Source organism: Bacillus rossius, chromosome 1 (assembly GCF_032445375.1).
Source record: "Bacillus rossius redtenbacheri isolate Brsri chromosome 1, Brsri_v3, whole genome shotgun sequence".
NCBI classification, from domain to species: Eukaryota; Metazoa; Arthropoda; class Insecta; order Phasmatodea; family Bacillidae; genus Bacillus; species Bacillus rossius.
Window position 1 is genome coordinate 13792488 of NC_086330.1, and position 25941 is coordinate 13818428.

The 25941-nt window shown below is 42.7% G+C and overlaps 3 protein-coding genes across 3 annotated transcripts in view; 2 read left to right on the forward strand and 1 right to left on the reverse strand.

The window, feature by feature from the left end:
• Positions 1 to 2211: 2211 nt before the first annotated feature.
• LOC134528638 (basic proline-rich protein-like) lies at positions 2212 to 3547 on the forward strand. Its single transcript, XM_063362436.1, has 2 exons — positions 2212 to 2397; positions 2744 to 3547. Exons 1-2 carry the CDS (start codon positions 2212 to 2214, stop codon positions 3545 to 3547), a joined length of 990 nt encoding a protein of 329 aa, XP_063218506.1.
• A 3948-nt stretch (positions 3548 to 7495) lies between these two features.
• LOC134528639 (cyclic AMP-dependent transcription factor ATF-6 alpha) overlaps positions 7496 to 25941 on the forward strand; it is an 89487-nt gene continuing 71041 nt past the window's right edge. The window contains exons 1-2 of the mRNA XM_063362437.1: positions 7496 to 7501; positions 13053 to 13200. Coding sequence (XP_063218507.1) covers positions 7496 to 7501; positions 13053 to 13200 — 154 coding nt within the window. The remainder of the gene's footprint in view (positions 7502 to 13052; positions 13201 to 25941) is intronic.
• LOC134532453 (uncharacterized) lies at positions 22220 to 25913 on the reverse strand. Its single transcript, XM_063368864.1, has 2 exons — positions 25559 to 25913; positions 22220 to 24068 (listed from the first exon to the last, which is right to left on the reverse strand). The coding sequence occupies exons 1-2, from the start codon at positions 25701 to 25703 to the stop codon at positions 23230 to 23232; spliced, it is 984 nt and encodes a 327-aa protein (XP_063224934.1). The 5' UTR covers positions 25704 to 25913; the 3' UTR covers positions 22220 to 23229.

Sequence of the window (25941 nt, forward strand, 5' to 3'; positions counted from 1 at the left end):
ACACGTGAGCAGCGGTAAAGCGAGGTTGTGATATATTTACTTACTGAACATAATGACTTATCGGTGCACTTAAAATGTAAGCTACTCACAGGACACACGTCCGCCCCGGCCGCGAGTGATCGGAGACTGCCGAAGATGGCCGCCACGCGGGGGTGAGAGGACTCGTCCCCCCCCCCCCTTGCCACCACCCCAGATCAGCATAGAGAACGCGGTAGCAGGACTAGGGCGAGCAACGGTGTTCAGTACCCTCGACCTTAAATCAGGGTACTGGCAGGTGCCCATAAGGACCGAGGACCGCGAGAAGACCGCGTTCACCATCCCCGACGGCCGCAAATTCCAATTTCGAGCGATGCCATTCGGGCTGAAGTGTGCCCCCGCGACGTTCCAGGGGATGATGACGCGCGTACTAGAGGGCTATGTCGATCGCTTCGCACTGGCTTACCTCGACGACGTAATAATATTCTCGGAGACCTGGGAGGAACACATCCGGCACCTTACGTTAGTTCTAGAACGCCACGCTACCCACCACTTGACCATCGCGCACCACAAGTGCCACAACGGGACACAGGAGGTCAAGTTCCTGGGGCATGTCGTGAGCGCCGCGGGTAACCGGCCACAAGCGGGCCACCTCACAAAGATCGCTGAAGCCGAGGTACCACGAACGCGGAAACAGCTACAACGCTTCATCGGCCTGATCAACTGGCTCCGGTGCTACGTCCCTAACTTCTCGAGGACAATAGCCACCCTGATGGACCTCCTGTCACCCCAGTCACGGTACAGATGGAACGACCACGCCCAGCGCACATTCGAAGAGGTTAAACTCGCCTTCACACAGTGTCACAGGCTCACGCGGGTAAACCCGGAACGTCACCTCTACCTACAGACGGACGCAAGTACCCTCGGAGTGGGCGCGGTACTATATCACGTAGGCCCGGACGGCGAGCGTGAGGTAACAGACTACGCTAGTGCAAAGCTCGGCTCGGCAGAGCGCAGATATCATAGTAAGGAGCAGGAGTGCCTAGCCATAGTCTGGGCCATGAAGAAGTACCGGCCACACCTCGAGGGAAAAAACTTCTAACTTAGGACGGATAACCGATGCCTGACGTGGCTGCACACAATGCAGGGCAGGAAGGGCAAGCTGATTCGGTGGGCCTATTTCTCCAATCATTTGATTTTCAGGTGGAGCATGTCCCCGGCACCGAAAATCAGCTGCCCGACCTGTTATCACGAGAACCCGACCAGAACACCGAACTGTGGGACGACGACGACTGTTACCCCATGTTACCACCAGTCACGCCGAACCCACTCGAACACGGCGACACAACCTGTAGCCGCCTCACGGCCGAAGCCAATGACGAGGAGGGACCGCCCAACACTGCTGCCGACTTGTACCGCCGCGTATGCCAAGCCCAGGAGACATCACCCGACGCCGACCGCCGGCATCGAAAGATCCCCGCGGCCGAGCACGGTACCTGGCGCGTGCAGGACGGCGTAGTAATGACATGGACCCCAGGCAACCACGGCGACTGGCGGACCTACGTCCCCACGGAGGCGCGAGAGGCCACGTTACGATTCCATCACGACCACGACCTAGCTGGGCATCCCGGGACAGACCAGACCCGCCGCGAAGTGGGCCGACACTACCACTGGCCAGGCCTAACCCATGACGTATGTGAATATGTACGCGAGTGCGAGGTCTGTCAGAGACGAAAGGCACGTCGACGGGACGGGGAGGAGCAACAACGGCCTAGGGAGCCCACCACTGCGTTCCAGACCATCGCGCTGGACATGATGGGCCCCTACCCCCGCACGCCCCGCGGGAAATGCTTCCTGCTAGTCGTGGCTGACTTGTTCACGCAGTGGACCGAAGCGTACCCGTGCAGCAACATCAGGGCCACCACTCTGCTTCACATCCTGACCAACAAGTTTCTGTCACTTTGGGGCTACCCCTAGTCCATCTTAACAGACAATACCAGTCAGTTCCTGGGCCGTCAGTGGAAGACCTGGTGCGCCGACCACGAGGTCGAACACCACACGACGCCGGCCTACCACCCGAAAGCAAACCCCACCAAACGACGGAACCAGGAACTGAAGGCGCAACTGCGCATACGACTGGGAGCGGACCACACCCAGTGGGACATCCACGTACCAGACGCCCTGTTCTGCGTCCGGAGACGCACCAATGCCGCCACGGGCCGCACACCGGCAGAGATGGTGCAGGGGCACAACCTGTTGCTGCCGGGGGAATGGACCACACACGGACCACCCCACCTGGCCGAAGACGCAGCCGACCGCGACCAGCAATGCACCGTCGAACACGGCGAGGCTCGAAAACGTCAGAGACGATACGCCCAGGAGATAACACCCACGAACGAGCACCCCCCGCCCGCGGTGCGGGTACGTGACCAGGTGTTTATCCGCATGCACCCCCTCTCCAACGCGTCCCGCAATTACTGCGCTGTACTTGCCCCAAGGTGGAGCGGTCTCCACCCCGCACGCCGACGGCTCGGGAGGACCACTTTCCTAGTACGAACCAGCGGAAGATGGGACAGGAAGGTGCACCGCGACGATCTGCGGCTGGCCCACCCCCCCGACGAGAAAGCCACACTCACGCCTGACAACGAGGGAGCACCTGAGAGGGACACGCCCCCCGAGACCACCCCGGTACGAAGATGAACTGGTCAGAGCCGACCACAGAAGACACGACAGGCACACCGGCACCGGAGGTAGTCGGCGAGCCCAGCGGGACACGTACCCTCGAGGACGAGCCCAAGGACCCCTCAACGAGTGGCCCCCCGACACTGACACGGACGAACCCGTGACTACACCGGGACCACCAGAGGATGGCGTCGGGGCACTCTCGATCACCGAGGTCTCCGACCTCCCCGACACCCCGACGGAAGACTGCGATGCTGAGACCATCCCCGTGATGACGGAACCAGACGACGAGGCCACCGACCCGGGGCTGCCTGGCATCCCAGAGCGGGAGAGACGCCCATACCAATCTATGCCGCGCCCGGCCCCGGACGATCTACGCCAGACGCCACCCCATCCCCTCACGGGGCCCCCGGGCCCAGGAGACGCCCCAGGGAACCTTCCCCAGAGGACCCGCCGACCACCCAGGTACCTGGACGACTACGTACGGGAGAAGGCGGTACGGGCCCCCACCAACGTCCCACCACCCGGATATCCGACGCGGGACGACCGAGGTCCAGAGCGCAGGCCCTACCAGCTGCCGGACCACCCCGGACATTCGTTTCGGGACGAACCAGGCCCAGAGCGCAGGCCCTACCAACTGCAGGACCACCCCGGACATTCGACGCGGGACGACCCAGGTCCAGAGCGCAGGCCCTACCAGCTGCCGTGCCACCCCGGACATTCGACGCGGGACGACCCAGGTCCAGAGCGCAGGCCCTACCAGCTGCCGGACCACCCCGGACATTCGATGCGGGACGAGCCAGGTCCAGAGCGCAGGCCCTACCAGCTGCAGGGCCACCCCGGACATTCGACGCGGGACGACCCAGGTCCAGAGCGCAGGCCCTACTAGCTGCCGGATCACCCCTACGAACCGACACCTGGCTGTTCGACGTGAGACGACCTGGGCCCAGTACGCAGGACCTACCAGCTGCGGCCACCACGAGCACCACCGGGACGGAGCTGCTGCCGAAGCTAAGGGCGCCCCCACGTAGCGGGTTCACTAGCGGCGCAAGGTCGGGCTTCTCGAGGCGGGGGCGTTTGACATCGTCCGACCGAAGGCCACCCTAAAGCCCGACCTGCAACCGCCAGCATTCAACCCCGCTAACGGAACGCGCCCCTAGCCATGGCTCACCCGAGTCAGGCGAGCCACCAGCAACCAAGGTAGAACCCGGCCCCCCTAATAAACAGACCGACAGTACAGTGCGACTCGTGGACCGGGGCGGACGCACGTCCCACGGAGAGACATCATCCATTGTCTGCATTGAACTCACTTCTGGTAATTATAGTCACTTCCTCGAAACCTCTTTTTACTTATCTCTCCATGCGTACCCGGTCCAATTTTCGGTCCAGGACTTGCCGTCACCCGACCTCTGTTAAAGGCCCAGGGGGTACCTGACGGGCGCTACGGGCGTCGCGATGCTCTTGTTGTCCGGAGGGGCGCCAGGCTAGCGGGCTGCTTGGCCGTTGGTGTTGGGTCCAGGATACTCTGCCCCCGCGTGCCCCGCCAGGTACATGGCTTGATTCTACCCTGAATGGCTCTCCCTTGACTGTGAAGGCCACTCGGTCGTGTGGAGGACGGGAGACTACGGAAAATTAGTGTACACTAGTTGGTGAGAATTACCTTTAATTTAGTCCCGCTACAAAAGACATTCACCAACACTTGGCGACGTCTAGCCGTTACACTATTAACACAAAAAGACATAACACTACGCGACACTAATGGTTACCGCGGCAGTCTTGCGGGGCGTGGGTCGATGCTCGCTGGAGACGGCCAGCGCCGAAAGTAGACGGGTGCAGGGGGGGCTCTATGAGCGGGCTCCTAAATTCAGTGAAACACTTACGTGTGTGCAGCCGGCAGGCGTATCCACAGCGTCCTACAGTAAAAACACTGACTTGTCCCAGGCAGAGAGGAGGAGCGGTAGCAGTCCCCAAGCAGGGGTCACTGCCCAAGAGCAGGGAGAGAGCGGGAGCGGTCCCCGAGATGGGGTCGCTGCCCAAGAGCAGGGGGAAGATCGGGCAGAGGGGAGGAGCGGGAGAGGTCCCCAAGCAGGGGTCGCTGCCCAAGAGCAGGGAGAGAGCGGGAGCGGTCCCTGAGGTGGGGTCGCTGCCCAAGAGCAGGGAGAGGTAGGAAGGAGGAGCGGTCCTCCTGAGAGGTTGCTGCCTAAATAATACTGCTCAAGTATTCTTGCCACTTATATTTACCCAGAATTACTGGGAAGAGCTTTCTGCCTGGCTTAGCTCAGCCAGAGTAAATATACAATGGATGTACATATAAATCAGGGAGGGCACATCTGTACCCTTCCTGTGCATACATATTCGAATTACAATACTATTTACATTCATTTGTATAATTAACAGGCCTCTTGTAACGACACTGGGTATTTACATATTTGTCCTGAATTAGGTTGGGCAGGTAGACAAAGTTACCTTAATTTACATTCCCCTTTGTCTGCCATCTAGGGGCGGGTGGCGAACTAACTTTCCTCCCCATAGATTGTGTAGGATGGGTGGCGCACTTGGGGCTTGTGATATCATACCAGCCAAGGCCAAAATGGTGGACATGACAACACTTTCGCTGGAGTTGGCCAGTACCGTACGTTCTGTGATACAATATGTAGCGTGGTATCACACTGAAGACGGTCGGGATTGGCCCGGCTCCGCAAAATACGCGCCGAGACGACTTGGGCAGCGGTGAATTAACAAAAGGTTTTAAATTTAAAGATTTAGTACAGAATTAAAATAATTAGTGAAAGAAACTTGGAGGCTGCCCACGGACACACGTCTGTTCCCGGCGCGGAGTGGTTGGAGACTGCCGAACATGGCCGCCTCGCAAGGAAGAGAAACTTTCTCTTCTTTGTGAGTTGGCGTCAAAAAACTTATATTAATTGAATTTACTCTATTACCAGTTAAAACATTTTCCAGGTGCCCAATTAAAATGTAGCACCTGGTAATTCGGTGCTTAAGGCTTAACAATGGTTTTAATGTATTTAATTATTTAAATTGTGACATCAAGTTGGCGACTGTAAATTTACTAACATATTGTCCCACTGCGAATTGTTTTAGAGGTATTTCTCCTATTCTGACTTGATCATAGTCACGGGCATTTTAATTAAGGCCAGTTGCCGCGGTGACTGTTAATGAGGTTTGTTGTCTGCTCCGTGCGTGGTGTACTCGCCCGGAGTGGCTACGACGCACTCATTACATGTCGGGTAGTTAGTAATTTCGTACTAATGGCTTTTCCCTTAATTGAATTATGGGTTCGAGCCTCCGGGGTTCCGTACCTTTAAATTTCATTATGTCTATTGGGGTCACGCCCGGGGCGCTCGCCTGACTCAATCCGGCTGGGCAAGGGGCACGCTCCGAAAACGGGATACGGTACCGGCGGTGTGGAGCATGGGCTTAACGGCCATGGTCGGTACGACGTCAGACTTAATCCGGCCGCATAACTTTTAAAACCCCCTGCATCACACTTGGTCTGCGGGGTTGTTTCAGTATACGGCACGGGCCGCCTCCCGAACCACAGAACTTGAACTAAAACCAGTCGCTCCGGCGCTGACACCACCCCGTAAGGGAACTTGGACGAATTTAGCTGCGGTCCGCGCTCCGCTACAGTGTACGCGAACACCGCCTCGAGACATTAATATATACGGGATTGGCCGCCTCTAATCGCCCTCACCCCTCTTTTGAGTAACCAAGTTCAGAACCGCCTAGTGCCACGCTAATACGTAATAATTCGTTATCTTGTGCGACGCCTTGAACCTGGAATATTTTTTAGTTAACTTGTGCGACGCGCCACCACGTAACATTCAGTAAATTTGTGCAATGCACCATCATGTAACATTTTTTGTAGACTTGTGCCACGCCTTTATTATGTAACTTTTTAAACTAACTTTATGTAATTGTGTAACTTCTGTAATGTGTGACGTCACCCTCTGTACGACGTGGTGTGTAATCAGCGGTATTACACCAAAACCACAGTCGCATGAATAAACGACGCATGTCATTTGTTGCACTACTTCAGCGCCTAATCAATTAACCATACGACTCCCAACCACCGCCAAGTAGGGAACTCCTCATATCCCATGCAACACCGCCGATGATCCTAGTGGGCCACGCAGGGCAATCGACCCCACGACCCACCTATCGACTAGAAACAGAGCTAGTCTGGCGCCCACCAGGAAACACTACATCGACAACAGCCATTCCCGCTAGGAGCCGCACCAGGTCTCGAGCCCGAGACCCCGGACGACGGCAATTAAGAGTGCCACTAGGCTGAGTGTATTAATGTAAAATATACTATGAGCATACACAGAATAGTTTTTATATGAGGGAGGATAGAACTAATTTCCCTCAGATTTCACCCCTTCACTTTATCCTTGACACTCTTTCCTTCATCCTTATTTAAGACTTTAACTCACAACTTTAATCACAACACAGACAAGCTGATTATTAACCACACTAGTCTGACACAGGGGTATGCTCCATTACAGTGGTGCACTATGGTCAGGTCTGGGTCTCGGGCTTCGACTACTGTTGTCCAAATTATTACGAAATCACATATAATGAATATAAATTAGTTGTACTTTTATAATTTTATAACTATAAATGTATGAGAATTCTTTATGTTTGTATCTATAATGTAAGTTTAATTCATGGCCAAAATTACTTTGAGACAGTTAATGAGTTTTTTTTTATTGGAAAAGGGAAGCTGATGTAGTGGAAAACCATAGGCCATAATGAATGATGAATGAGATGTTGTTTGGAAACACTAATAAATTGGAAAGTTTTAGGGATAGAAATGCTGGTGAGTCTGATTAATATGACCTATAAAGAGGGTGATTGGTGGAATCTAGGAGTTAATGTGCGCTGATGTGGGAATAGAGTAAATGACCATTAGTGAAAGATACAGTGGGGGTGATAGCGAACAGAAAGCTGGAAGTCCTCGTAGATAGTGTGGTAGGTGCGAGAGTGGAATGGAGTTGAGGCGATTGTATTAGAAGTGAGAGGTACGAAGTACCTACGGAGAAAGATGAAAGAAATGGGCAAGTGTAGTAATATGTGAACGCCTTGCTATTGGATGAAAGCCAGTTTGCTGGTGTATATTTGATTTGAATTATTTGAATACAAAAATAATATTCTCACATGTGTAAATTATATAGATGTATAGCTGCTTTTAATAGGGTAATATAATTTTTTTTAGCTTTGAAAAAATTCTGTAATTTATACTTTTACTGTATCTATTGGTTTGTGGCAACACTTGTTTTTGTTTATTTATAGTTATTTTGATAATAGTGATAACTAAAACATTTGTTATGTTTGTGAACTTGTCACTATCTTTAACCTCTTTTTTTTTTTTTTTTTTAATATGAGAGTTTGAAATAGTTTCTGTCTGTTTTGTTGTTATTCTATGGTTGTATTGCTGGAAGTTCTAATGTCGGTGTTTTGTTTGTGGCGTACTTGCTCTCTCGAAATAAAATATTTTTGCGTGTTTAATATTTGTGGAATACACTTGATCTGTTTCTGTTGTTAACTTTTATCTTTAATTTGAGTGTGTACGTTTACGCGTTTGACTGCTATAAGCAAGGTCACAATGTTGATTACCGAGAATCACGATGACTCTACGTCAGTTGATGTTTCTAACATAATGATGGCTTCAGTTGAAGATTCTTTAGGTTTTGGTAAGCTGAATTTACTCTTTTTTAAAATTTATCTATAAGTTGAGAGGGACAATGAAACGTCTAACATGAAAGTAAATAATTTTATTGTGTGTGAATCCTAGCAACGTGGCAGGCATGTTTTTTTATATTTGAGGTTAATAATTGAATGCCGGTATAAATTCTCTTCTTTTTTTAAAAAGAGCATAAATACTCTTGAAAGTCACTTTTTATAAAAATTGTACGGAGAGTGAATTAAGTGGAATATCAAAATCAATATACAAAACTACAAAAAATAATATTTATCAACTGCACAATAACACACAGCACAAAAAAAAAACCTTTGGATTTTGTGTTTATTCAGTTCATTATTGTGACTAATTACTTTAAAATCGGAAACGGAAATTCTTGCAACGTAAATACAACTTAAATTTTAATAAAATTGTCATATTGTTTACTAGACTTTCAGATTATAGAAATACCTATAAATAAATGTTCATGGTAAAGTCTATTTTTGCAACATTTATAGACAAAGGACTCATTAATTTTATTTACGGCGCAACAAACTTGAAAGTTGAAGCCCTTTTACTGGCTGTTTATTCTATTTATACCTGATTATATCTCCTTCCCGAATTAACTTATATTCTTCATTATTTAGTCTTTTCCCCATAGTTCTTCACCTGCCTTTTCTATCCTGTCCTACCTTGCAGCGTGCCTCACAAGTTCGAGCTAACAGAACGCAGAATGTTTGTTGTTTGAAGAGATTGCAATATAATGTTTAGGAGATAAGAATCAATATTTGATTTTTTTTTGTTGTGTGCATAATATATAACTTTTCGATTAACATGACTTGAGTAAAAGTTCCGTATCATGTATCCAAGTTGATCCCTTGACATTGAAGGCATGATCCTGTATACATTGATCCTGTGGTACACAATGCTTGCTGGTTTTTTATTGATTGATTGATTGATCGATCGATCGATCATCATGTACTACAGGAATAATGTGTGTATAATCATGCCAGCAGGAACATTGTATAAACTTGAATACTCGATAGATCAATTAGGAGTCTTTTTTTGAGGAAGAGGCTTCATAAATTGGTATTTATAAAAAAAAGGGGGGGGGGGGGAATCCCTGCCTTCAGGCGGAAACCCAAACGTAAGTGTATGTATGAATAAAATTAGAATTTTTTTTATATAATCTCTATTGCAACGGCTGTTGCATTTTTGATTATGCTTTATTCGTCTTCTGGCAACGGCTGTTGCATTATTAATGCTTTCTTCGTCTCTTGGCAACGGCTACTGCATTGTTGATGCCTTACTTTAGGTTCTTAGTCCAATATTTGCCCTTACTAACATGGTGTTCTTGGTTAAATGCAAATTTTAAGACCTTTGTAAACTGTTGAATCGAGGTGTCGTCTTTGTTTTATATTTCATCCCGGTTATATTACTTAACGATTTGTTTCAAAATTTGTAGGTTTTTTTTTTCATTCGAGACGCGGCAGTGGCGTACCCTGGATATACACACACATCCACACACACACACATCCACACACACACATCCACACACACATCCACACACACATCCACACACACATCCACACACACACATACATAAACATGCATATATAATGAGCAGTGCCAGAGAATAAATATTTCTAAATGCAAATATATCCTACAAAGTAACGTACGATTCTACAAGACGGTAACAACTTCCGCCAACAGCAGCTATGTCGTTGCTCGGAAATGTCGACAGGCATGATAACCCCACAGTGCAATGGACGCTGGGAGTGAGATTTTTTGCTTAGTTTCCTCACGCTGCCTGTAATATAGCCTACGCATCAGTATGAAATTATATATATATATATATATATATATATTTATATATATATATATATATATATATATATATATATATATATATATCACGGAACAGTTGTGTTCAATTGAAAGTCAAATAATTTTAACTTTTTCTTATGGAACACCGAAACAGTCATTTGACACTTCCTCTACGAGTACCTTCAGAATTATACTTTCGAAGTGACACTTCTTTTTTTTATTCTTTTTTTATAGACGGGAGGTTCGCAATAGGTGAAATAGCGGTACTAGTTTACTAGTACCATTGAATAAATGCTAGTACCCATCTTTGGGATTTTAAAAATATGGAACCACAACTTGCAGTACAATCAATTCTTGTATAATGCTGGAATAAAAATAACGCGATGGCGTTGACGCGAAGATGTCCAACTATTCACGTTGGACATATTTAGTACGTAAGCGCGATAAAAAATGACGGACGGACGTGACAGTCTTCCCGATTAGGAATATTTATTATTTCCATCGCGCCGCTCGCGTGGCGTTAGAGAAATGCGTTCGTTATCAGAATGTTGTTTTAAAAAGACGGTTAAACTGCGCTGGTAATAATATTATTCGCGTAGGTTTTTTTATTTTTAAGTTTTGTTGGCTAAATTCGTGAAATCTTAAGTGTGTAATTTTCCATCTGGATGTTAAATTAGTATCAAACTTTTTTTTTTTTTTTTGCCTATGTAATGACAAGAAACATTTTGTATTTAACCGTCTGTTTTATTTGTTCTTCACACAGGTAAGCACCGCATGTTTACAATCACATACGATCACACGATAGTTTGCTGTCGCGTCGCGCTACTTTGATTCCAGCATTATACAACGTACTTCACGTCAGCATTCACGTGGGCCGCCTGCTGCAACAGTTGGCTGCGTACGTGTGCAGTCGCCCGGATGTCGATATCAGTTGTTTCTTCCGGCGACTGTTAAGATTAGACCGTAACAATTTAACCGGAGATCTTAAATCGTTATTGAATAACTTTTACAATTAATAACAAAATATAAATTACCACGTGGAAAGTGATATCAATCTCCTCAAGTTGTTCCACCCCCTCTTGTGAAAGGTTGGTTGGATTTCTAACGCAAAGTGTGTTGCTCAAGGTTCAGTAATTTATCGAAACCTGACGTTTTCAACATGCGCCGAACATGAACTGGCACACACGGGAAGAAGACATGTAAATCAGACAAAAGGAGCAGTAGGTGGAATTCAGAGAAATTCAAAGCAAGCAGACGGGAATAATTGGCGTGGTCTGCTGTTTCGACGAGTAGAAATTGCTGCATGACGACCGCCCGCAAATCGTTAAATATATTATTATCCATTACATAATAAAGTTCTGTCTAAAACTTTAGTGCTGTATGGGTATATCTGGCAACAGGGAACACCGAAACAAAGACAGCGATAATGGCAGAAATCGTGCCTTGGAAAGAGACAGTAAATGCCTATTGAAATGGACACTGCAAATTAAGGAGATAAGCTGTAGTAGCTTATATGTATTGATTTAGTACGTCGGCAAAATTAAATTACATATTTAATCTTAGTAAATGCGAGTACGTATGTACAAATTTGTTGGAGTACCGTCTGTTAAACGCAGTGTCATTGAATCCCCTGCTTTCGAAAGTTCCATTAGCAAGTCGTGAGCCAGTGGTGACGTCATGCGCGGAAGCAAAATCTGTCATTCATTTTACATCTTGCGATCTTTAGATGATTCACGCAATGTGGAATTTTGATTTAATGCAGGTTTTTTTGGACATACGCTATTGCAGTTTTGCACTGTTAGTCTAGGAAGAATTATATAAAAAAATATGAAAATAAAACATTTACTGAAAACAAGACAGAATCAGCTGATGTTTGACAAACGGAACCAACGATGAAACAAAACAAGTATTACGGACAACACAACGACGACAGCACGGACAAAAAAATGTTCCAACATATAAATATCACACAGCACATGAATTCCTTAAACATCGAGGGATGATGGGGCGGCCTTATCTGGTGGACCCCCTTCAGCGTGACTGCAGTGAAACAGGGTTGATAAACGTAAACGTCAAAAACTATGTTTTATGGAAAACTTTCTGCATATATATATATACTTTTTTTTAAAAAGTTTTCTTCTGCTTATTGTATGCGTATAGGCCGAAATATATTGGCAGTGTACAGTAAACAAGCACAAGTCTGTGACTTGTCTCACCCCGTCACGTCTTGAAAACCCTTTCCCCGACCTTGGAATCTCCGTGTGCGCCCTCGCGACTCCTACAGACGTGCGCTCCTGACACAGAACAAGGAGGGAAATATAGAAGTGCGACTCTTACATGGAAACTGAAACCATGTTTCACTAGACATGTGTCGCTATCTGTTGGGCGGGCCCATAACTACCAGCAAATAAAAAAATCGGAATAGAGGTTCTCATACAAAGTTTTTTTGGTTATATTAAGTTATCTCCTTGGCGGCGCAAAACTAATCAATGCGAAAATACTTAAATGCTGTTTTGTAATAAACCGCCATGTAATAAATAAAGGAGTAGGAGGTGCAAAAACTCATTGTATTACACACCACAAAATTAGTGGCCACCTAAATAAGAGTGAATTTTCACTGGTTTGTTTGCCTGATAATAGCTTGTACATTACTTCTCCTAATAAATAAATGTAGTTATGTAAGCGATATATTTATTATTATGAAAACTGCTATCTAGCGGACGGGCCCATAACTACTTCAAAAAAAACTAGGTCTCGGTAATTCAGGAGTTTTCTCCCCCGTGGCTCCTGAAGAGGACACTCATGGTAAGCGCGGTGACGTGTGAGGAGTGTGAGGAGTGTGGGGAGTGTGTGGAGGGGGCAGGGGGAGAGGAGGAGAGGGGACCAGGTGACGGCCCAGAGTATCGCCGGCGTGTCGACGCCGGCCGGCGCCACAGTCGCGAGCACGACGCGGCGCGCGCCGGCCATGGCGGACTGCGTGCTGGACCTCGGCTGGCCCGGTCTGGCCCCCGGTGAGTCGCCTGTCGGCCGTGGCCCGGCGACACGCCAGCGATTTTCTTTTTTTTCATAACCTAACTAAAGCCTTTGAATATATATATATATATACTGTATAGAAGTCGCGAGTGGATAGGATTTACTCTACGTTTTTCAGGAGCGTATGATATGATGAGCAGCTTGGGAACTTCACCGCTGCAGTGCGCTGCCGTAACGCCCTGTATCGTCTTAGTTGTTATTTACACGTTAGAGCGCAGCACTGTCGCCCGCTGTCATTCCCCGCACCCCCAATCCAACATTCACTGCAGCTCAAGGTCGTTCAACGGGAGTTTGTGCGTCACACTGCAGGGATGAGAGGTGGAGTAGAGGGTGGGTGGAGGACAACGCATGTTTGTGTGTGAGGGTGGGGAAGAGGGGGTGTTTGAAGTGTTCGACACTTGTCCGCTAGGGACCACCACAAGTCGATGCCCTAGAGATGGTGGCGATTGCGGCGGTGAATTAACCAACTACCTCAAACAGTATTAGAAATTTTAACCTGGGCTGGTGACTTCTATACAGTATATATATTCAAAGCTAAAGCTAAGTGTATTTTGGAGGGGTCCGGGTTAGGGAGGGACCTAGGTGCGTCTCAGGCCGAAGCCTATACGCCTAGTCATGCTGGGATTAGCCGTGCAGGGAGAGGGTCGCATGCATCATGTGCTAGGAGGGGATTGGCCAGCCATGGCAGCGATTGGCGCCATGACTAACTCCTCCCACTCTTAAATCTAGACTATAACTAGAGATAGGTTGGGCCCAGGTAAAACCTGCACAGACACAGGGGAAAACCCTGGGCACATTGATGCGGGATGCAAATTGGCATGCATTACGTGTAGGAATTTACAGGAGACAGAGGATGGTCTGGATGAAGTGTTGGACAGAGAAGAAAAGAGTCTACCATGCGGGGGTTGGACTCGTGGTCCGCTTTGCTTTTTATCCAGGACTGGATTCCTTCATTTCACAGGCGAGAGAGCCACACCCGAAGTTCCCCGAAGTTCATGCTTTTTTTTGAAGTTATACTTCTAATGCGACTTCCAACATGGTTGCTTTAAACGTTTAACGCTACCATGAAGGGGGTATGAAAGCACCGTTGCGTTAAACGTTCGACGCTCCTGGGGAGGGTGAATAGAAAGAGACAGAGCGAGAGTGAATGCGTGGCACTCGAACGCATGCGCGTAGCATATACCTGTTACTGGCCGGCGCGAGCGTTAGCAACGAGTAGCGTCCAATATTCCAAGCACATGCGCGTGGTATTCTTGCTATGCAGCGAAGTAAACAGTGTGAGCGTCGTGAAATTAGCTGAAATACGTACTTGTTGTTCTATTGAAGTTATACTTCTAATGCGACTTCCAACAAGGTTGCGTTAAACGTTTAAAGCTACCATGGAGAATTATTTGCATGCAATTAAAAACTATTTTTTAATGATGCCAAATAAGTATAACTTTTCACGCGCGTACCTAAGTACACGCACCCATTTTTTTTTTCCGTATCTTTGATGTAGCTATCCTAACCAAATCAACCGTCCACAATGTTTTTTAAAGTATTTATAATGTAGGCAATCTAACCTAATTGACCATTAGTATCCTTTTATCAACACCGCCATATTTATTTACAATGAACAAAACCCCCCCCCCCCCTCCCCCCCGAAGATCCACTATCGGGCGTTTGGCTCTCTCGTCTGTGAAAAGAAGGCTTCCCCAATGCGCCATGGTGCAAGCAGGAGTGGATCTAGATTTTTTTTTTGTATTAGGAGCCGGAGGGTCTCGTCACCTTCCATAGTGGATGCTACCACAAACTTTCGCTGGCGTGAATAGATATAACGGATAAATAAGCTACTTCTTATAATTCTTATATACTTTGATCATTAAATTAAAAAAAAATGGGTGCTTTTACTTATGTACGCGCGTTAGAAGTTATACTTAATTGGAGTAATAAAAAAAAAACTTCAATTTTGCATGAAAATAATTAATAGAAGTAAAATAATAAAAGGACTGTAATGATATTATAAATACGGTTGGTAAAGTATAAATGCAAATCTAATTTAAACAAATTACTCTGTATTCATTATTAATATAAGCGTGTATATAAAATTAATTATTTAATTGAGTAATAATTGAGATAAAATTAAATTAATTTTAAAATTAATATTTATTTTGTTGTTTAAATTTATTGATTTTAATTATTCATTAAATAATAATGTTGTAATTTATTATTTATTATTAAAAATAAATTATACATACGGGAACATAACCTCACTTATATAAATAAACTTGAAAAAGTTTATAAACACAATTTATATCACTAATATTCACAATAAATAAATGTTTTTAATTATATAGACCAGTATTCATCGCAATCAAATAAGTATAAGATTTAAAAGCACATATATTAATTTTATTTTTAAGTAGTTTTTTTTATCCTGTGAAAATTTCGTTGCATGGTGCGCGCGAATCGTAAAAATCCACTCGTCAATTTTTTTCATAACGCGCCTAAAGAAGTGCAACTTCAAAAATAAAATTGGCAACGGAGTCAGTTTGGGGATGAAGACGGGCTGGAACTCGACTGATTCGAGTGTGGTTCCCGCTGCTCATCCCCGTTCATACGCATTTTTATGTAGCTCGGCGAGTGTCGACTACATGCGGAAAGTGAAACGTATACCTATCGTTTAATTCCTTCAAGGGTTTTTCAAATATTTTTTCCCTTCTTGTTTAACGGCTTGTTTTAAAAAATTTGTATTAACCATGCAGAATATAACCTTTTTAAAAATAAATCAATCTACGAAATGCGATTGATATAATCTTTGAAAGATTTGTGCAATGGGAGTGCGTGACTTGTTGTAAAGCTTTTGGACATACGCCATTGCTAAGCACTTTTTCTGTTGAAGAAAACTAAAAAAAAAAAAAAAAATACCCAAAAGACAAAAAACACAAATTAAGCAAAAAAATTGCTGTTGTCAACAGGATATAAACATCACATAATATTCCATAACAAGAATATGGTCAACAAACAAAGAAAAATGGACTAAGAGAACGAAAAAAAACCCACAAATGATGACAGAAAAAAATATTGACCCCCCCCCCCACCCCAATTTTTTTTGGGCTAGTTTTCAAGTAGTTTTCATTTACTGTTGACAGAGACTTCAGCGGCCAGTCTGAACACGACGAGCAAGTAGCGAGCGAGGAAACGGTCTCTCAACTCGCCGGACCAAAGTGATCGCACCGTGCGAGTTTTGCAACGAGTGATATCTCTTGCGAGTAGCTAACTCAGTGTAATTGAACTTAAAGAGATATGCAATATAGACCTTAGTGAGTCCCCACAATTCGTTTGGATTGCATGTAGACCATCAGGAGAATAAGTTCCTGGCGACCCTTGCTTTCTAATTAAGTATATGGTATGGATTATACGTGAGTTCATTATATACTTTTGGGATTTAAATTTTAAAAGTCTAGATTCAGAGCATGTAATAGCAAAGATAAGAGTTATATAATGGTCAAAACCGTACATACATAAGTGTGTTTTTGAGTGGTTTGGTTGCCGAAACTTATAAACCCACGCTATTGTTCCTTGACCCAGTTTTAAGACATTACACATAGATATGTTTTGAGCTAGCGCCATAACGTTATGGATTAATGGAGACGTAGTCCTTAGTAAACCTAAGATAAGATTACGTGTAATGTGCACTGGTATGATATATTATACAAATAGTGAACTCTAGCATAATAGATTATCACTATGGCAGTTTGTTTGGTTGGATCATATGCATGTGTTGGTGGCTCCTGAGGAAATTGTATCATCGGTTGCATATTTTATTGTGTGTTAGTTGTGAAGATTAAAGTATAAGGCCTCATTTTGAACTTCCATATTAAGTCCATTGTGTTTGTTAATGTTGACAATTATTGTTGCAGAAGGTTACAAATGCAGATGGTTTCATAATGAAAATAATTTAATTTAACTATCACAATCCTTAAAATGATGCTATCAGGATTTCTGTGTAATAATTTATACTACAAAACACTCGGAAAAAATTATAAACGTCTGCCACTACTACAAAACTAGATATTACATGTCTTAAAACTGTACTAACATAGTTTTAGGATTCAAAACACCTCCTCCACTTCTCAACACTCCGCCACTCACGCATGATCTCACCAATCCTGCACCGCCGAATCTACCTTCGCCTTTTCTCTGTCGTTCTCCAAACACCTAATTTACGTTGTGAGAGAACACAGTACTCAGAGCAGGGTTGGCTGATAGAAACAACAGTTTTAAAACACAGTTCAAACCATGGTTTAAACCAAGTGTTTTTTTTTTTAAAAAAGCACATTTTCTTTTTAAATAGTGGTATTCTTAAATAAAATATCTTTTTTTTTTTAATGAAAAGGTCTAATTCTACTCTAATAAAAGTTTGGTTATTAATGATTCTTGTGATTTGCAGGAATAAATAAATTACATACTATTATGATCATATTATTTAAATTATCAGAATAAGTTGTAAATCATACCCAGCTAAATACTCCCCCAAAATTAAAATTTTTAATTAGTTAATTCCTATTCTGTGGGATACACCCATCTTTATATCTTACTTTTGGCATGCTATGAAAGCCTTAGTTCAAGAGTAGTTCAATCTTACGAATGTAAGGGTCATTTTATCACGTCACAAATTTAGAATACCTAATCTGCCTTTACAATATTTAACTTCCCTTATATAGCTTATAATCGTCGGTGTTTAAAGTAAAATTAACATTGTTTCGACGTCCTTTTGCTGGTGGTTTTTGTTCCTCGCTCTAATGATGTAGTTCAGGAAGAATATTTGTTTAAAAAGTGGCATATCTTGTGGTACAGATATGGACATACAAATAACGGACGATTAGGTGATAAGATAACTGCCAAGCCTAATAGTCCTTGAGTGTTTAAGAAACGAAGGCCTATCACAAACATGTTGAAGATATAATTAAAGAGCGTTATACTAAATCGGGCTGGCTTACCTACACGTTCGTTGCATAATGTATGGTTATGATGTACGAGTTATGGGATGAGCATGGAGAACAAACATGTGGCGTAGGTTCCTTTCCTATTCTCACGGCCGCACAAATTTAATTTACGTTATAATTCAGCGCGCATTATGTGTGTGTGTGTGTACATACAGGTTGTCCTTGATTAGCTGATAGAAAATTGTTAAATGAAAAATGATGCATAAGGCAGGGGTGCCCACAAGGGGGGGGTAACGACGCAGACTGCGTCATTAAAAAAGACGAGAAAATATATATATCATTTACATACTTATAGCTTCTAATGTGAAAATACGTTTCTGGTGCTTTGATAATTGAAAGGGATCTTGTATATCAAATTGGCAACCCCGCACTTTCCTCAACAAAAGCAGTTTGGCATCTGTCGGTTCAGGATGGTCCCTATCCCCGCTTCGACAATAAGTGCACACACGCATATGACCAAAATTATTATTATTAGAAAATTAGTTTTAATTAATGCAAAATTTGACAAAAGATAATACTAAAAAAGTATAATATTATAAAATCATTGAGAAAATGGCACAAAAAATTTCGGGGGGGGGGGGGGGGCATAGTGTTTAGGGAGGGTGGGCACCTCTGCATAAGGCATGAAAGCCTAACACATGAATATGAACACTAGCCTATAGTACTATTCAAGTAAGAGGTTTAATTTTTTTTTTTTTTTAATATATCAGAAAGAATGAAAGACTTGTGCTAGTCCAACGTCTTACCGCTGCGCCGCCTCGCTCGCTAGGATTGTCTCGCTTGTCTTGTGGCCGCGACCCGATTGCAATGGCACTAATGAGATAGCCTCACCAAAAACTTCGTAAGTGTTAAAAGCGGGTTTTCAGAAAACAACAAAAAAAAAGTTTTTTTTTTTCAAAGAAAACCCTGTTTTTTTTGTTTGAACCATATTTAGACAATTTGTTTTATTACGTTAGTTATTTTGGTTCTAACCATGTTCAAATGAAAGCCACGCAACATCCAACTTTCTGCCACTCATGTTGAAACCAGGAAAGTTACAACATCGAAGAGCTGAAGTCCAGCAAATCTGCACATCTGACTGGGACTTAACCACAGAAAGAGTATTTCACCCTACTGGAGGATGATTCTCCACAGAATGGATGTTTCTCACAGAATGGGGATTTACAGTGCAGCCTAGAATTTCCCACGGATTAGGAATCAACTATTTCATAATTTTTAATTTTAGAGGAGTATTTAGCTGGGTATGATTTACAACTTGTTCAGATAATTTAAATAAGATCTTGATTACTATATAATTTTTTTTCTGTAAATCACAAGATTCGTTAATGACCAAACTTTCGTTGTAATTAGAGTGGAGTTAGATCTTCTATTTATTCTATTTAAAAATACTGTATTTGAAAAAAAAACATTTATTTTTTACATAAAAACCTCTTGGTTTAAACCATTCTGCCAACCCTGGTTAAAAGTCACAATAGAAACAATTCTCTGCACAGTGCCATTGAGCAAAACAAAACCAAGTGGCCAAGATTTTGATAATTGGAGGATCCAGTATAAACATTATTTCATTTTTTATTATTAAGTTTTCTTTATAACAGAATTTTTAAGAAAAAAATATTGTAACACTAATATTTCCACTGTTTACACTTAGAAATGTAAGTATGTAATGGTTTGGATTAAGAAAATTAAACTGAAAATTTAATATTTTTGTTTTTATTTATCTGTTTTTAATTCTTTGTTCTTAAGTAAATTGTTTAGTGATTTCGTTCAAACAAATCTTAAATTTAGAATGTCAGTAAATACATGAAACACACATGTCAAGTTTGTATGGATACTTACTTAGAAAATCACGTGTGCAAATTTGCATTGAATATAGACTACTTAGGCATGTTGGGCTATAGTGAGGAGGAAATACGTTATTGTAGCCGACTAATGAATACATCAATACTTCCAAAATAATTTGTTGTAACCTTTATAGCAATTTTCCTAATATGTATTGACTTTTTACATTTTTTTTTTCAATCCTGGAAAAGGGGGGGGGGGGGGGTTATGGAACCCCACGGACATCTCGTGGCTACTTCTCTGCCCTGGGGGAAATAATTTAATCGGGCCCCCTTTATATTAATTAATTTACAACTTTTAAAATCCCTCAATTAAAAAAAATCCCCTAAGCGTGGCCATTGTAAATGTGGTATGTACTTTTCGCATTACTTAATAAGGTTTCGTATGAATTATATTAACTATATACTTGTTATTTTAGTCAAATAATGGTAAACCCAATAATTAAAAAAAATATCGAAACTCAACTGTAAACACAAACAACCCCCCTTCCCCCCCACACACATTTTTCCTCCCTGATTTTCTTTCTTTGTGGTCCTCAAACACTACAGTGTAATTTTTAAGCCACAGTAAAAATGATGAGTGTAAATTACCCCATTCTATACACACCGCAGATATAGTTTTGAGTGGCCATGATGAAACGTTTTTATATTTCCCCAACTTCACCCATAGCTTGATTGAGTTAACAGTATCTTGGCGCCAAATCTCGGAGCAGTTAGTGATAACAGAAGGTGGCTCGTTATCGAACACTCGTGCGGAGAGTTGATGAAGGCAAGGGGGGGGGGGGTCGTCATGGATGGGAGGAGGTCTTTAGGGCGAGGGTCGCGAGTTCGACCCCAACACTTCTCCAGGTCAGGGTGTCTGCATTGAGGAAGTTCAGGCAGATCACTTGAAATATAGGGAAAGTCATGGTAAATTCTATGATAAAATTCTTTAAAAACTATCATTTCTACCAGCGAAAGGAAAAAAAAAAAAGTTTAAAACCAAACAGCGGACAAACTGCCCCCAACCTTTTTTTTCCCTTCCAGAAATGAAATCTTCGTGATTTTAATTTTAGGGGGAAATGTCATGCTTCAGTATGCATTTTCTCAGACTGTTAAAAACTCTTTTTTTTTCCGGATGGTATTTTAGTGCATGGTCATGAATACTATAAAATGGCGTATGCAAAGGTTCTGTTCGAAATATGTCAGGCAAGGGGATGGCGGTGATTGGATTATCTTTATTTCTATCAGAAAATTATTGCGAAATAGGTGAATTAATAAAAAAAAAGGGGGGGGGGAGGAGTTTGTCTGTAAAGTCGGTTTACGGACGATAATTTTACGTGATAAAGTCATAAGAAAACATTGTTGTGTGCTGCCGCTGTCTCTCTTCTACTCGGACGCATCGGCCGATGGAGTGGAAGAGAGAAAGATGCGTCACAAGCCGACCGTGGTTCTCTATCGCTTGTTCCGCGCTCTCGTTTGCACGCTCGGCTCGGGCGGAACGTGACAATGAGTCATGCTTTTTTCGTGCGTGCAGTCGGCGTTCATCGATTTATAAGACGTCATCACGTCAAAAATCAAGAGAATGTTTGTAATTTCGGTGAGGGAAATGTTATTTCTTGTTCGTGTGGACTCCCTACTAGTGGCGTTCCCGTCGGTTCGATCCTTTGCGCCTCGGGGTCAGGGCATCGATCCCCCTGCGGTCCTGGCTGCATGCGACCCACTGCCAGCACGCCTGCTGCTCAGGGGCCGTCCAGTAATTACGTAAGGACGATTTTTGGCAACTTCTTTTTTACCCTCCTCCTCCTAACTGTGTAAGATCACGATAAGATTTCTAGGACCACCCTCGTAGAGTTAAATAGTTCAAGCCGTTAAAAATTGTTCAGTTACATTTAAAAAAAAAATACTTTTTGATATAAATGAAAGAATTAATTTTAAAAAAAATTATTTATTTTGGAAAATGCGTTTTATAATCAAAGGTGAGATTTGAAGCAATCTCAAAGTAAGGAAACTAATCGGTCAAAAACTACAAATGAAGAATGCTTAGCGTAACGTAATGAACGTGCAGGAAAATTTCGACTAGTAGTAAAATAGTACGTTAGAATAGCTTTTACCATCTCCTCCTCCAGCGAGTTAGGGTCATGTAGAGATTTTTTTTAATCCCCTACCTGCTTCTGAGGACCCTTAGGCCCTCCTCACACGGGGATACTGAAGTTGCCTACAAAACGATCGCTGGTAGCCTGGAGACTAGGCAACTGTGTGACTGGGTGACTCTAGTCGCCCGTTATCTTCACACGACGCTACTAAAATATCAGAGACTGGGAGGAAAAAATGCATCGTGAGTACAGCCCGAGTATCTTGTGGAACCGTGAAGTGCCTATATATTGTATGTAATGTCCAGTGATAACAGCAGTGACGATAGTGATATTGTTATCCAATATTATCAACATTATAGAAAACGAAGTAGGAAAAGATTGTGGGTTCATCCATATATAGAAAGGAACATTAATTGTAGATTATTTGTCGCGGCCAAAGAATTGCAAGAGACAGACTCAAAATTCATCGCTTTCTACAGAATGACGAAGGAGACTTACCAAATGTTAACGGAAATTGTTACACCTGCGATGTATTATAGGGATACCACTATGAGGGAATGCGTGAGCCCCGGTGAACGATTGCTGATAACTTTGAGGTAAGTAAGTTAAGAAATACAAATTATTACGAATTTTTGTTAAGGCACTTCTAAATGTTTCCCTTCAACACAAATCTATTTCTTTCCAAGTATTTTAACGTATATACTGATGCTTGGCGAATAAAAACAATGTATGCATTTTAACTTGAGGCCGCAATTACTTATTTTATCTGTGGAAAATGGCTGTTGTATGGATCTTAAGAATGTGCACTTTAACGTTAACAGGTTAAATAATCTAAAGTTATTTATACCCAAGTATTCCAGTCAACTGAAAGGTGAAAGTATAAACATATCTTATGCATAAATTCATTCCAATGTTTAATTCAAATATACCTAAGAAATACACATTCAAATAATGTACTGCAAAAGAAAAAATGTATATATATAAACTATTTAAAGAATACCCATTACACAAACATTCAAATCATGACTGTAAACACAAAAATAAACAACATAATAGAGATAAAAACACGTACACCAAAGTTATATGTTTACACACCCAACAAAACATCACATCACATTATGTTCCTGCTCATATTGTAAAGTCTCTTGGATGACTTCAAAATACTGTTGCGTTTCAGTATCTTGTACTTTCTGTGGAATAGTTTGATTTCCAGGCGACGAACAAATTGAAGCATTATCTGTAGCCAACGATGAATGCGTGGAAACACTGTAGGAGTAAGTTGGGGTCTGTTGGTAAGCTGGTACGTGTTGGTGCATGTCTTTTGGATTCGTGATGTCATCAATAAGCTGCAGAACCCTACGTCGGAATGATTTCATTTGTGCATCTGTCAAAGGTTCGATTTCTGGTAAAAGGCTTAGAAGAAACGACTTTTTTACTTGCCTATCATCGTTTGAATTCGATTCAAGTTTCCTTTTCTTTGCATTCATGTATTCCATAAAGGACTTGTCCACTTCCGTCACTGTTTGCTTTTTACGCTTTGATAAATTATCTTTTGGGTTGGAAAAGGGATCATGAGTCATTTGTTGGGAATGATGAGCATGTTCTTGCGAGAAGTCAGTATTTGGCAGCATAGGTGAAGGAAGGGAAAGTTGTGGTGTTGTAGTTAGTATTGCGTTATCTGAGATATATTCCTCCTCTTCAGCCGCAACGTCTTCCGTATTTTGTGTTGGGTCAGATGAACTGTGTTCCAGGTTTTGTTCATTGATGACTTCTGGCAAATTCCCCGATGGTGTACCAAGCGTTTTTATGAATGGTAGGGTAAATTTCATTGCCTCCGATAGATAATATGGTTTCTTATTTTTGGAACTTGAACCACTTGGAGGTGGCTTTATGTGACGGACAAAAACTGAACGGAGATTTTTCCATTTTTCTTTGCATTCGTTAACTGAAAACAAACAACATTGTTCACATAAATATAAATCGTTGCAATGGATGAATTCCTAACTAATTTACAGTAAACAAAAAACAAATACAAAAGTGAAGTAGTATTAAGTATAATCCAGATATATACAACATATGTTTATTATTTGAAGAAAAAATATATAAATGGTACATGGGGAATGTATTATGAAGTAAAATTTAATTTAACTTTGTTGCAGGTATTTGGCAACAGGAGGTACATTTGTATCGCTGTCGATGTACTTTGCTAGAGGAGAAAGCACAGTTATCAACATCATACGAGAAACTACCAAATTAATTTGGGAATCGTTGAAAGAGTCCTACATGCCTGTCCCAGGAGAAGAAAAGTGGAGAATGATAGCACAGCGTTTCTATTCACTGTGGAATTTACCCAATTGCTTGGGTTCATTGGACGGTAAGCATATTCGAATAGAAAAATTACCTGGAACTGGCTCAAGTAACTTTAATTACAAAATGTATCACTCAATAGTGCTGCTGGCTAGCAGTGATGCAGATGGTTTCTTCACTCTTATTGAAACTGGCTATGCAGGTAGAAACAGCGATGGAGGAGTGTTTCGCGCATCAGCTGTCAAACACTGGATTGCAAATGGAGGACTAGACATACCACCGCCTTCACGATTACCAGATGACGACAATGAGATTGACTTTCCTTTTTACTTTGTTGGAGATGAGGCCTTTCCATTGTCACAATATTTGCTGCGTCCTTACCCTCAGAGAACACTTGATGATGTTAAAAGAATATTCAATTACAGATTGAGCAGAGGACGGAAAACAGTGGAGTGCGCTTTCGGAATGATGGCAGAAAAGTTCCAAGTGTTGAACACTGCTATTCGCTGCCGAACTACGGAAAGAGTGGTTGATGTAATAAAATCTGTCTGCATTCTTCACAACTTCATTCGGAAAAGTGAAGGTATTAAATATTTTGCTGGTGAACCATTTGGCAACTCAGAAACGCCCAACATCAATCCACAGCCACTAGAAGACCTAACGTTACATGATCGGTCTACTGCTCATGAAGTGCGGAATTACTTGGCAAACTATTTTCTAACACCCCGGGCTTCTGTTCCATGGCAGTGGAAATACTGTTACAATAACTAATTAGGTATTAAAGTATTTCATGTGTTTTTGTAGGTTACTGTGAGTATGACAACAACTTTGAACATGTGGTAAGTTTTATCGAAGTTCGTAAAAACCATGCGTAATTCCCTTGGGAACCAAGAAAAGATATCAATAGAAAGTAATTTTTATACGTTACAAACGTTTTAGAATAAGGTATTTCTTCGAAGGACGAATAACCATTGTATAAAAACTATATTTCTTTTACTAATAATGTATTTGTGAGATACTAAATATAAAACATGCTGTTTACATATACATTTTGGTTTTTCACAAGTTAGTTTATTATGATAGATATTTTATATCTAATTATTGTTGTTTAAGATATTGTCAACTTACCTGTGAGTTGCACTTCTTTTGCGACATCATTCCATGCTTTGTCAGTCACATCCTTTTTTGAATACCCTTTCAACTTGTAGTTATAGAGTTCTGGGTGTTTCTCAACTTCGTTTACAAATTTGATATTAAACGCCTGCTCGCCCATTGTTCGCTACAATACAGTATCGCGCCGCGTAGGCTACTGGAGTAGCGTGGAGACCAGCATGCTGAGTCGCCGGGATTTACGTTGCTTACGACTTCCAGTCTCCGCCACTCCAGTATCGCCGTCTGAGTGACGCCATGCCTATCTACATGACGAGTCGCTCGGTCGCCGAGTCTCGCGGTATCTAAGCAACTTCAGTATCCCCGTGTGAGGAGGGCCTTACGTGATTAATAAACGGCCC

Bases quoted from the DNA above. Each gene is read 5' to 3' on its own strand.
- LOC134532453 (XM_063368864.1), bottom strand. From the start codon at position 25,703: ATGGGCGAGCAGGCGTTTAATATCAAATTTGTAAACGAAGTTGAGAAA. The intron at 24,069-25,558 runs GTAAGTTGACAA...GTTTGTTTTCAG, and splicing joins AAAAGAAGTGCAACTCACAG to TTAACGAATGCAAAGAAAAA.
- LOC134528638 (XM_063362436.1), top strand. From the start codon at position 2,212: ATGGTGCAGGGGCACAACCTGTTGCTGCCGGGGGAATGGACCACACAC. The intron at 2,398-2,743 runs GTACGTGACCAG...CGGCGAGCCCAG, and splicing joins ACCCCCCGCCCGCGGTGCGG to CGGGACACGTACCCTCGAGG.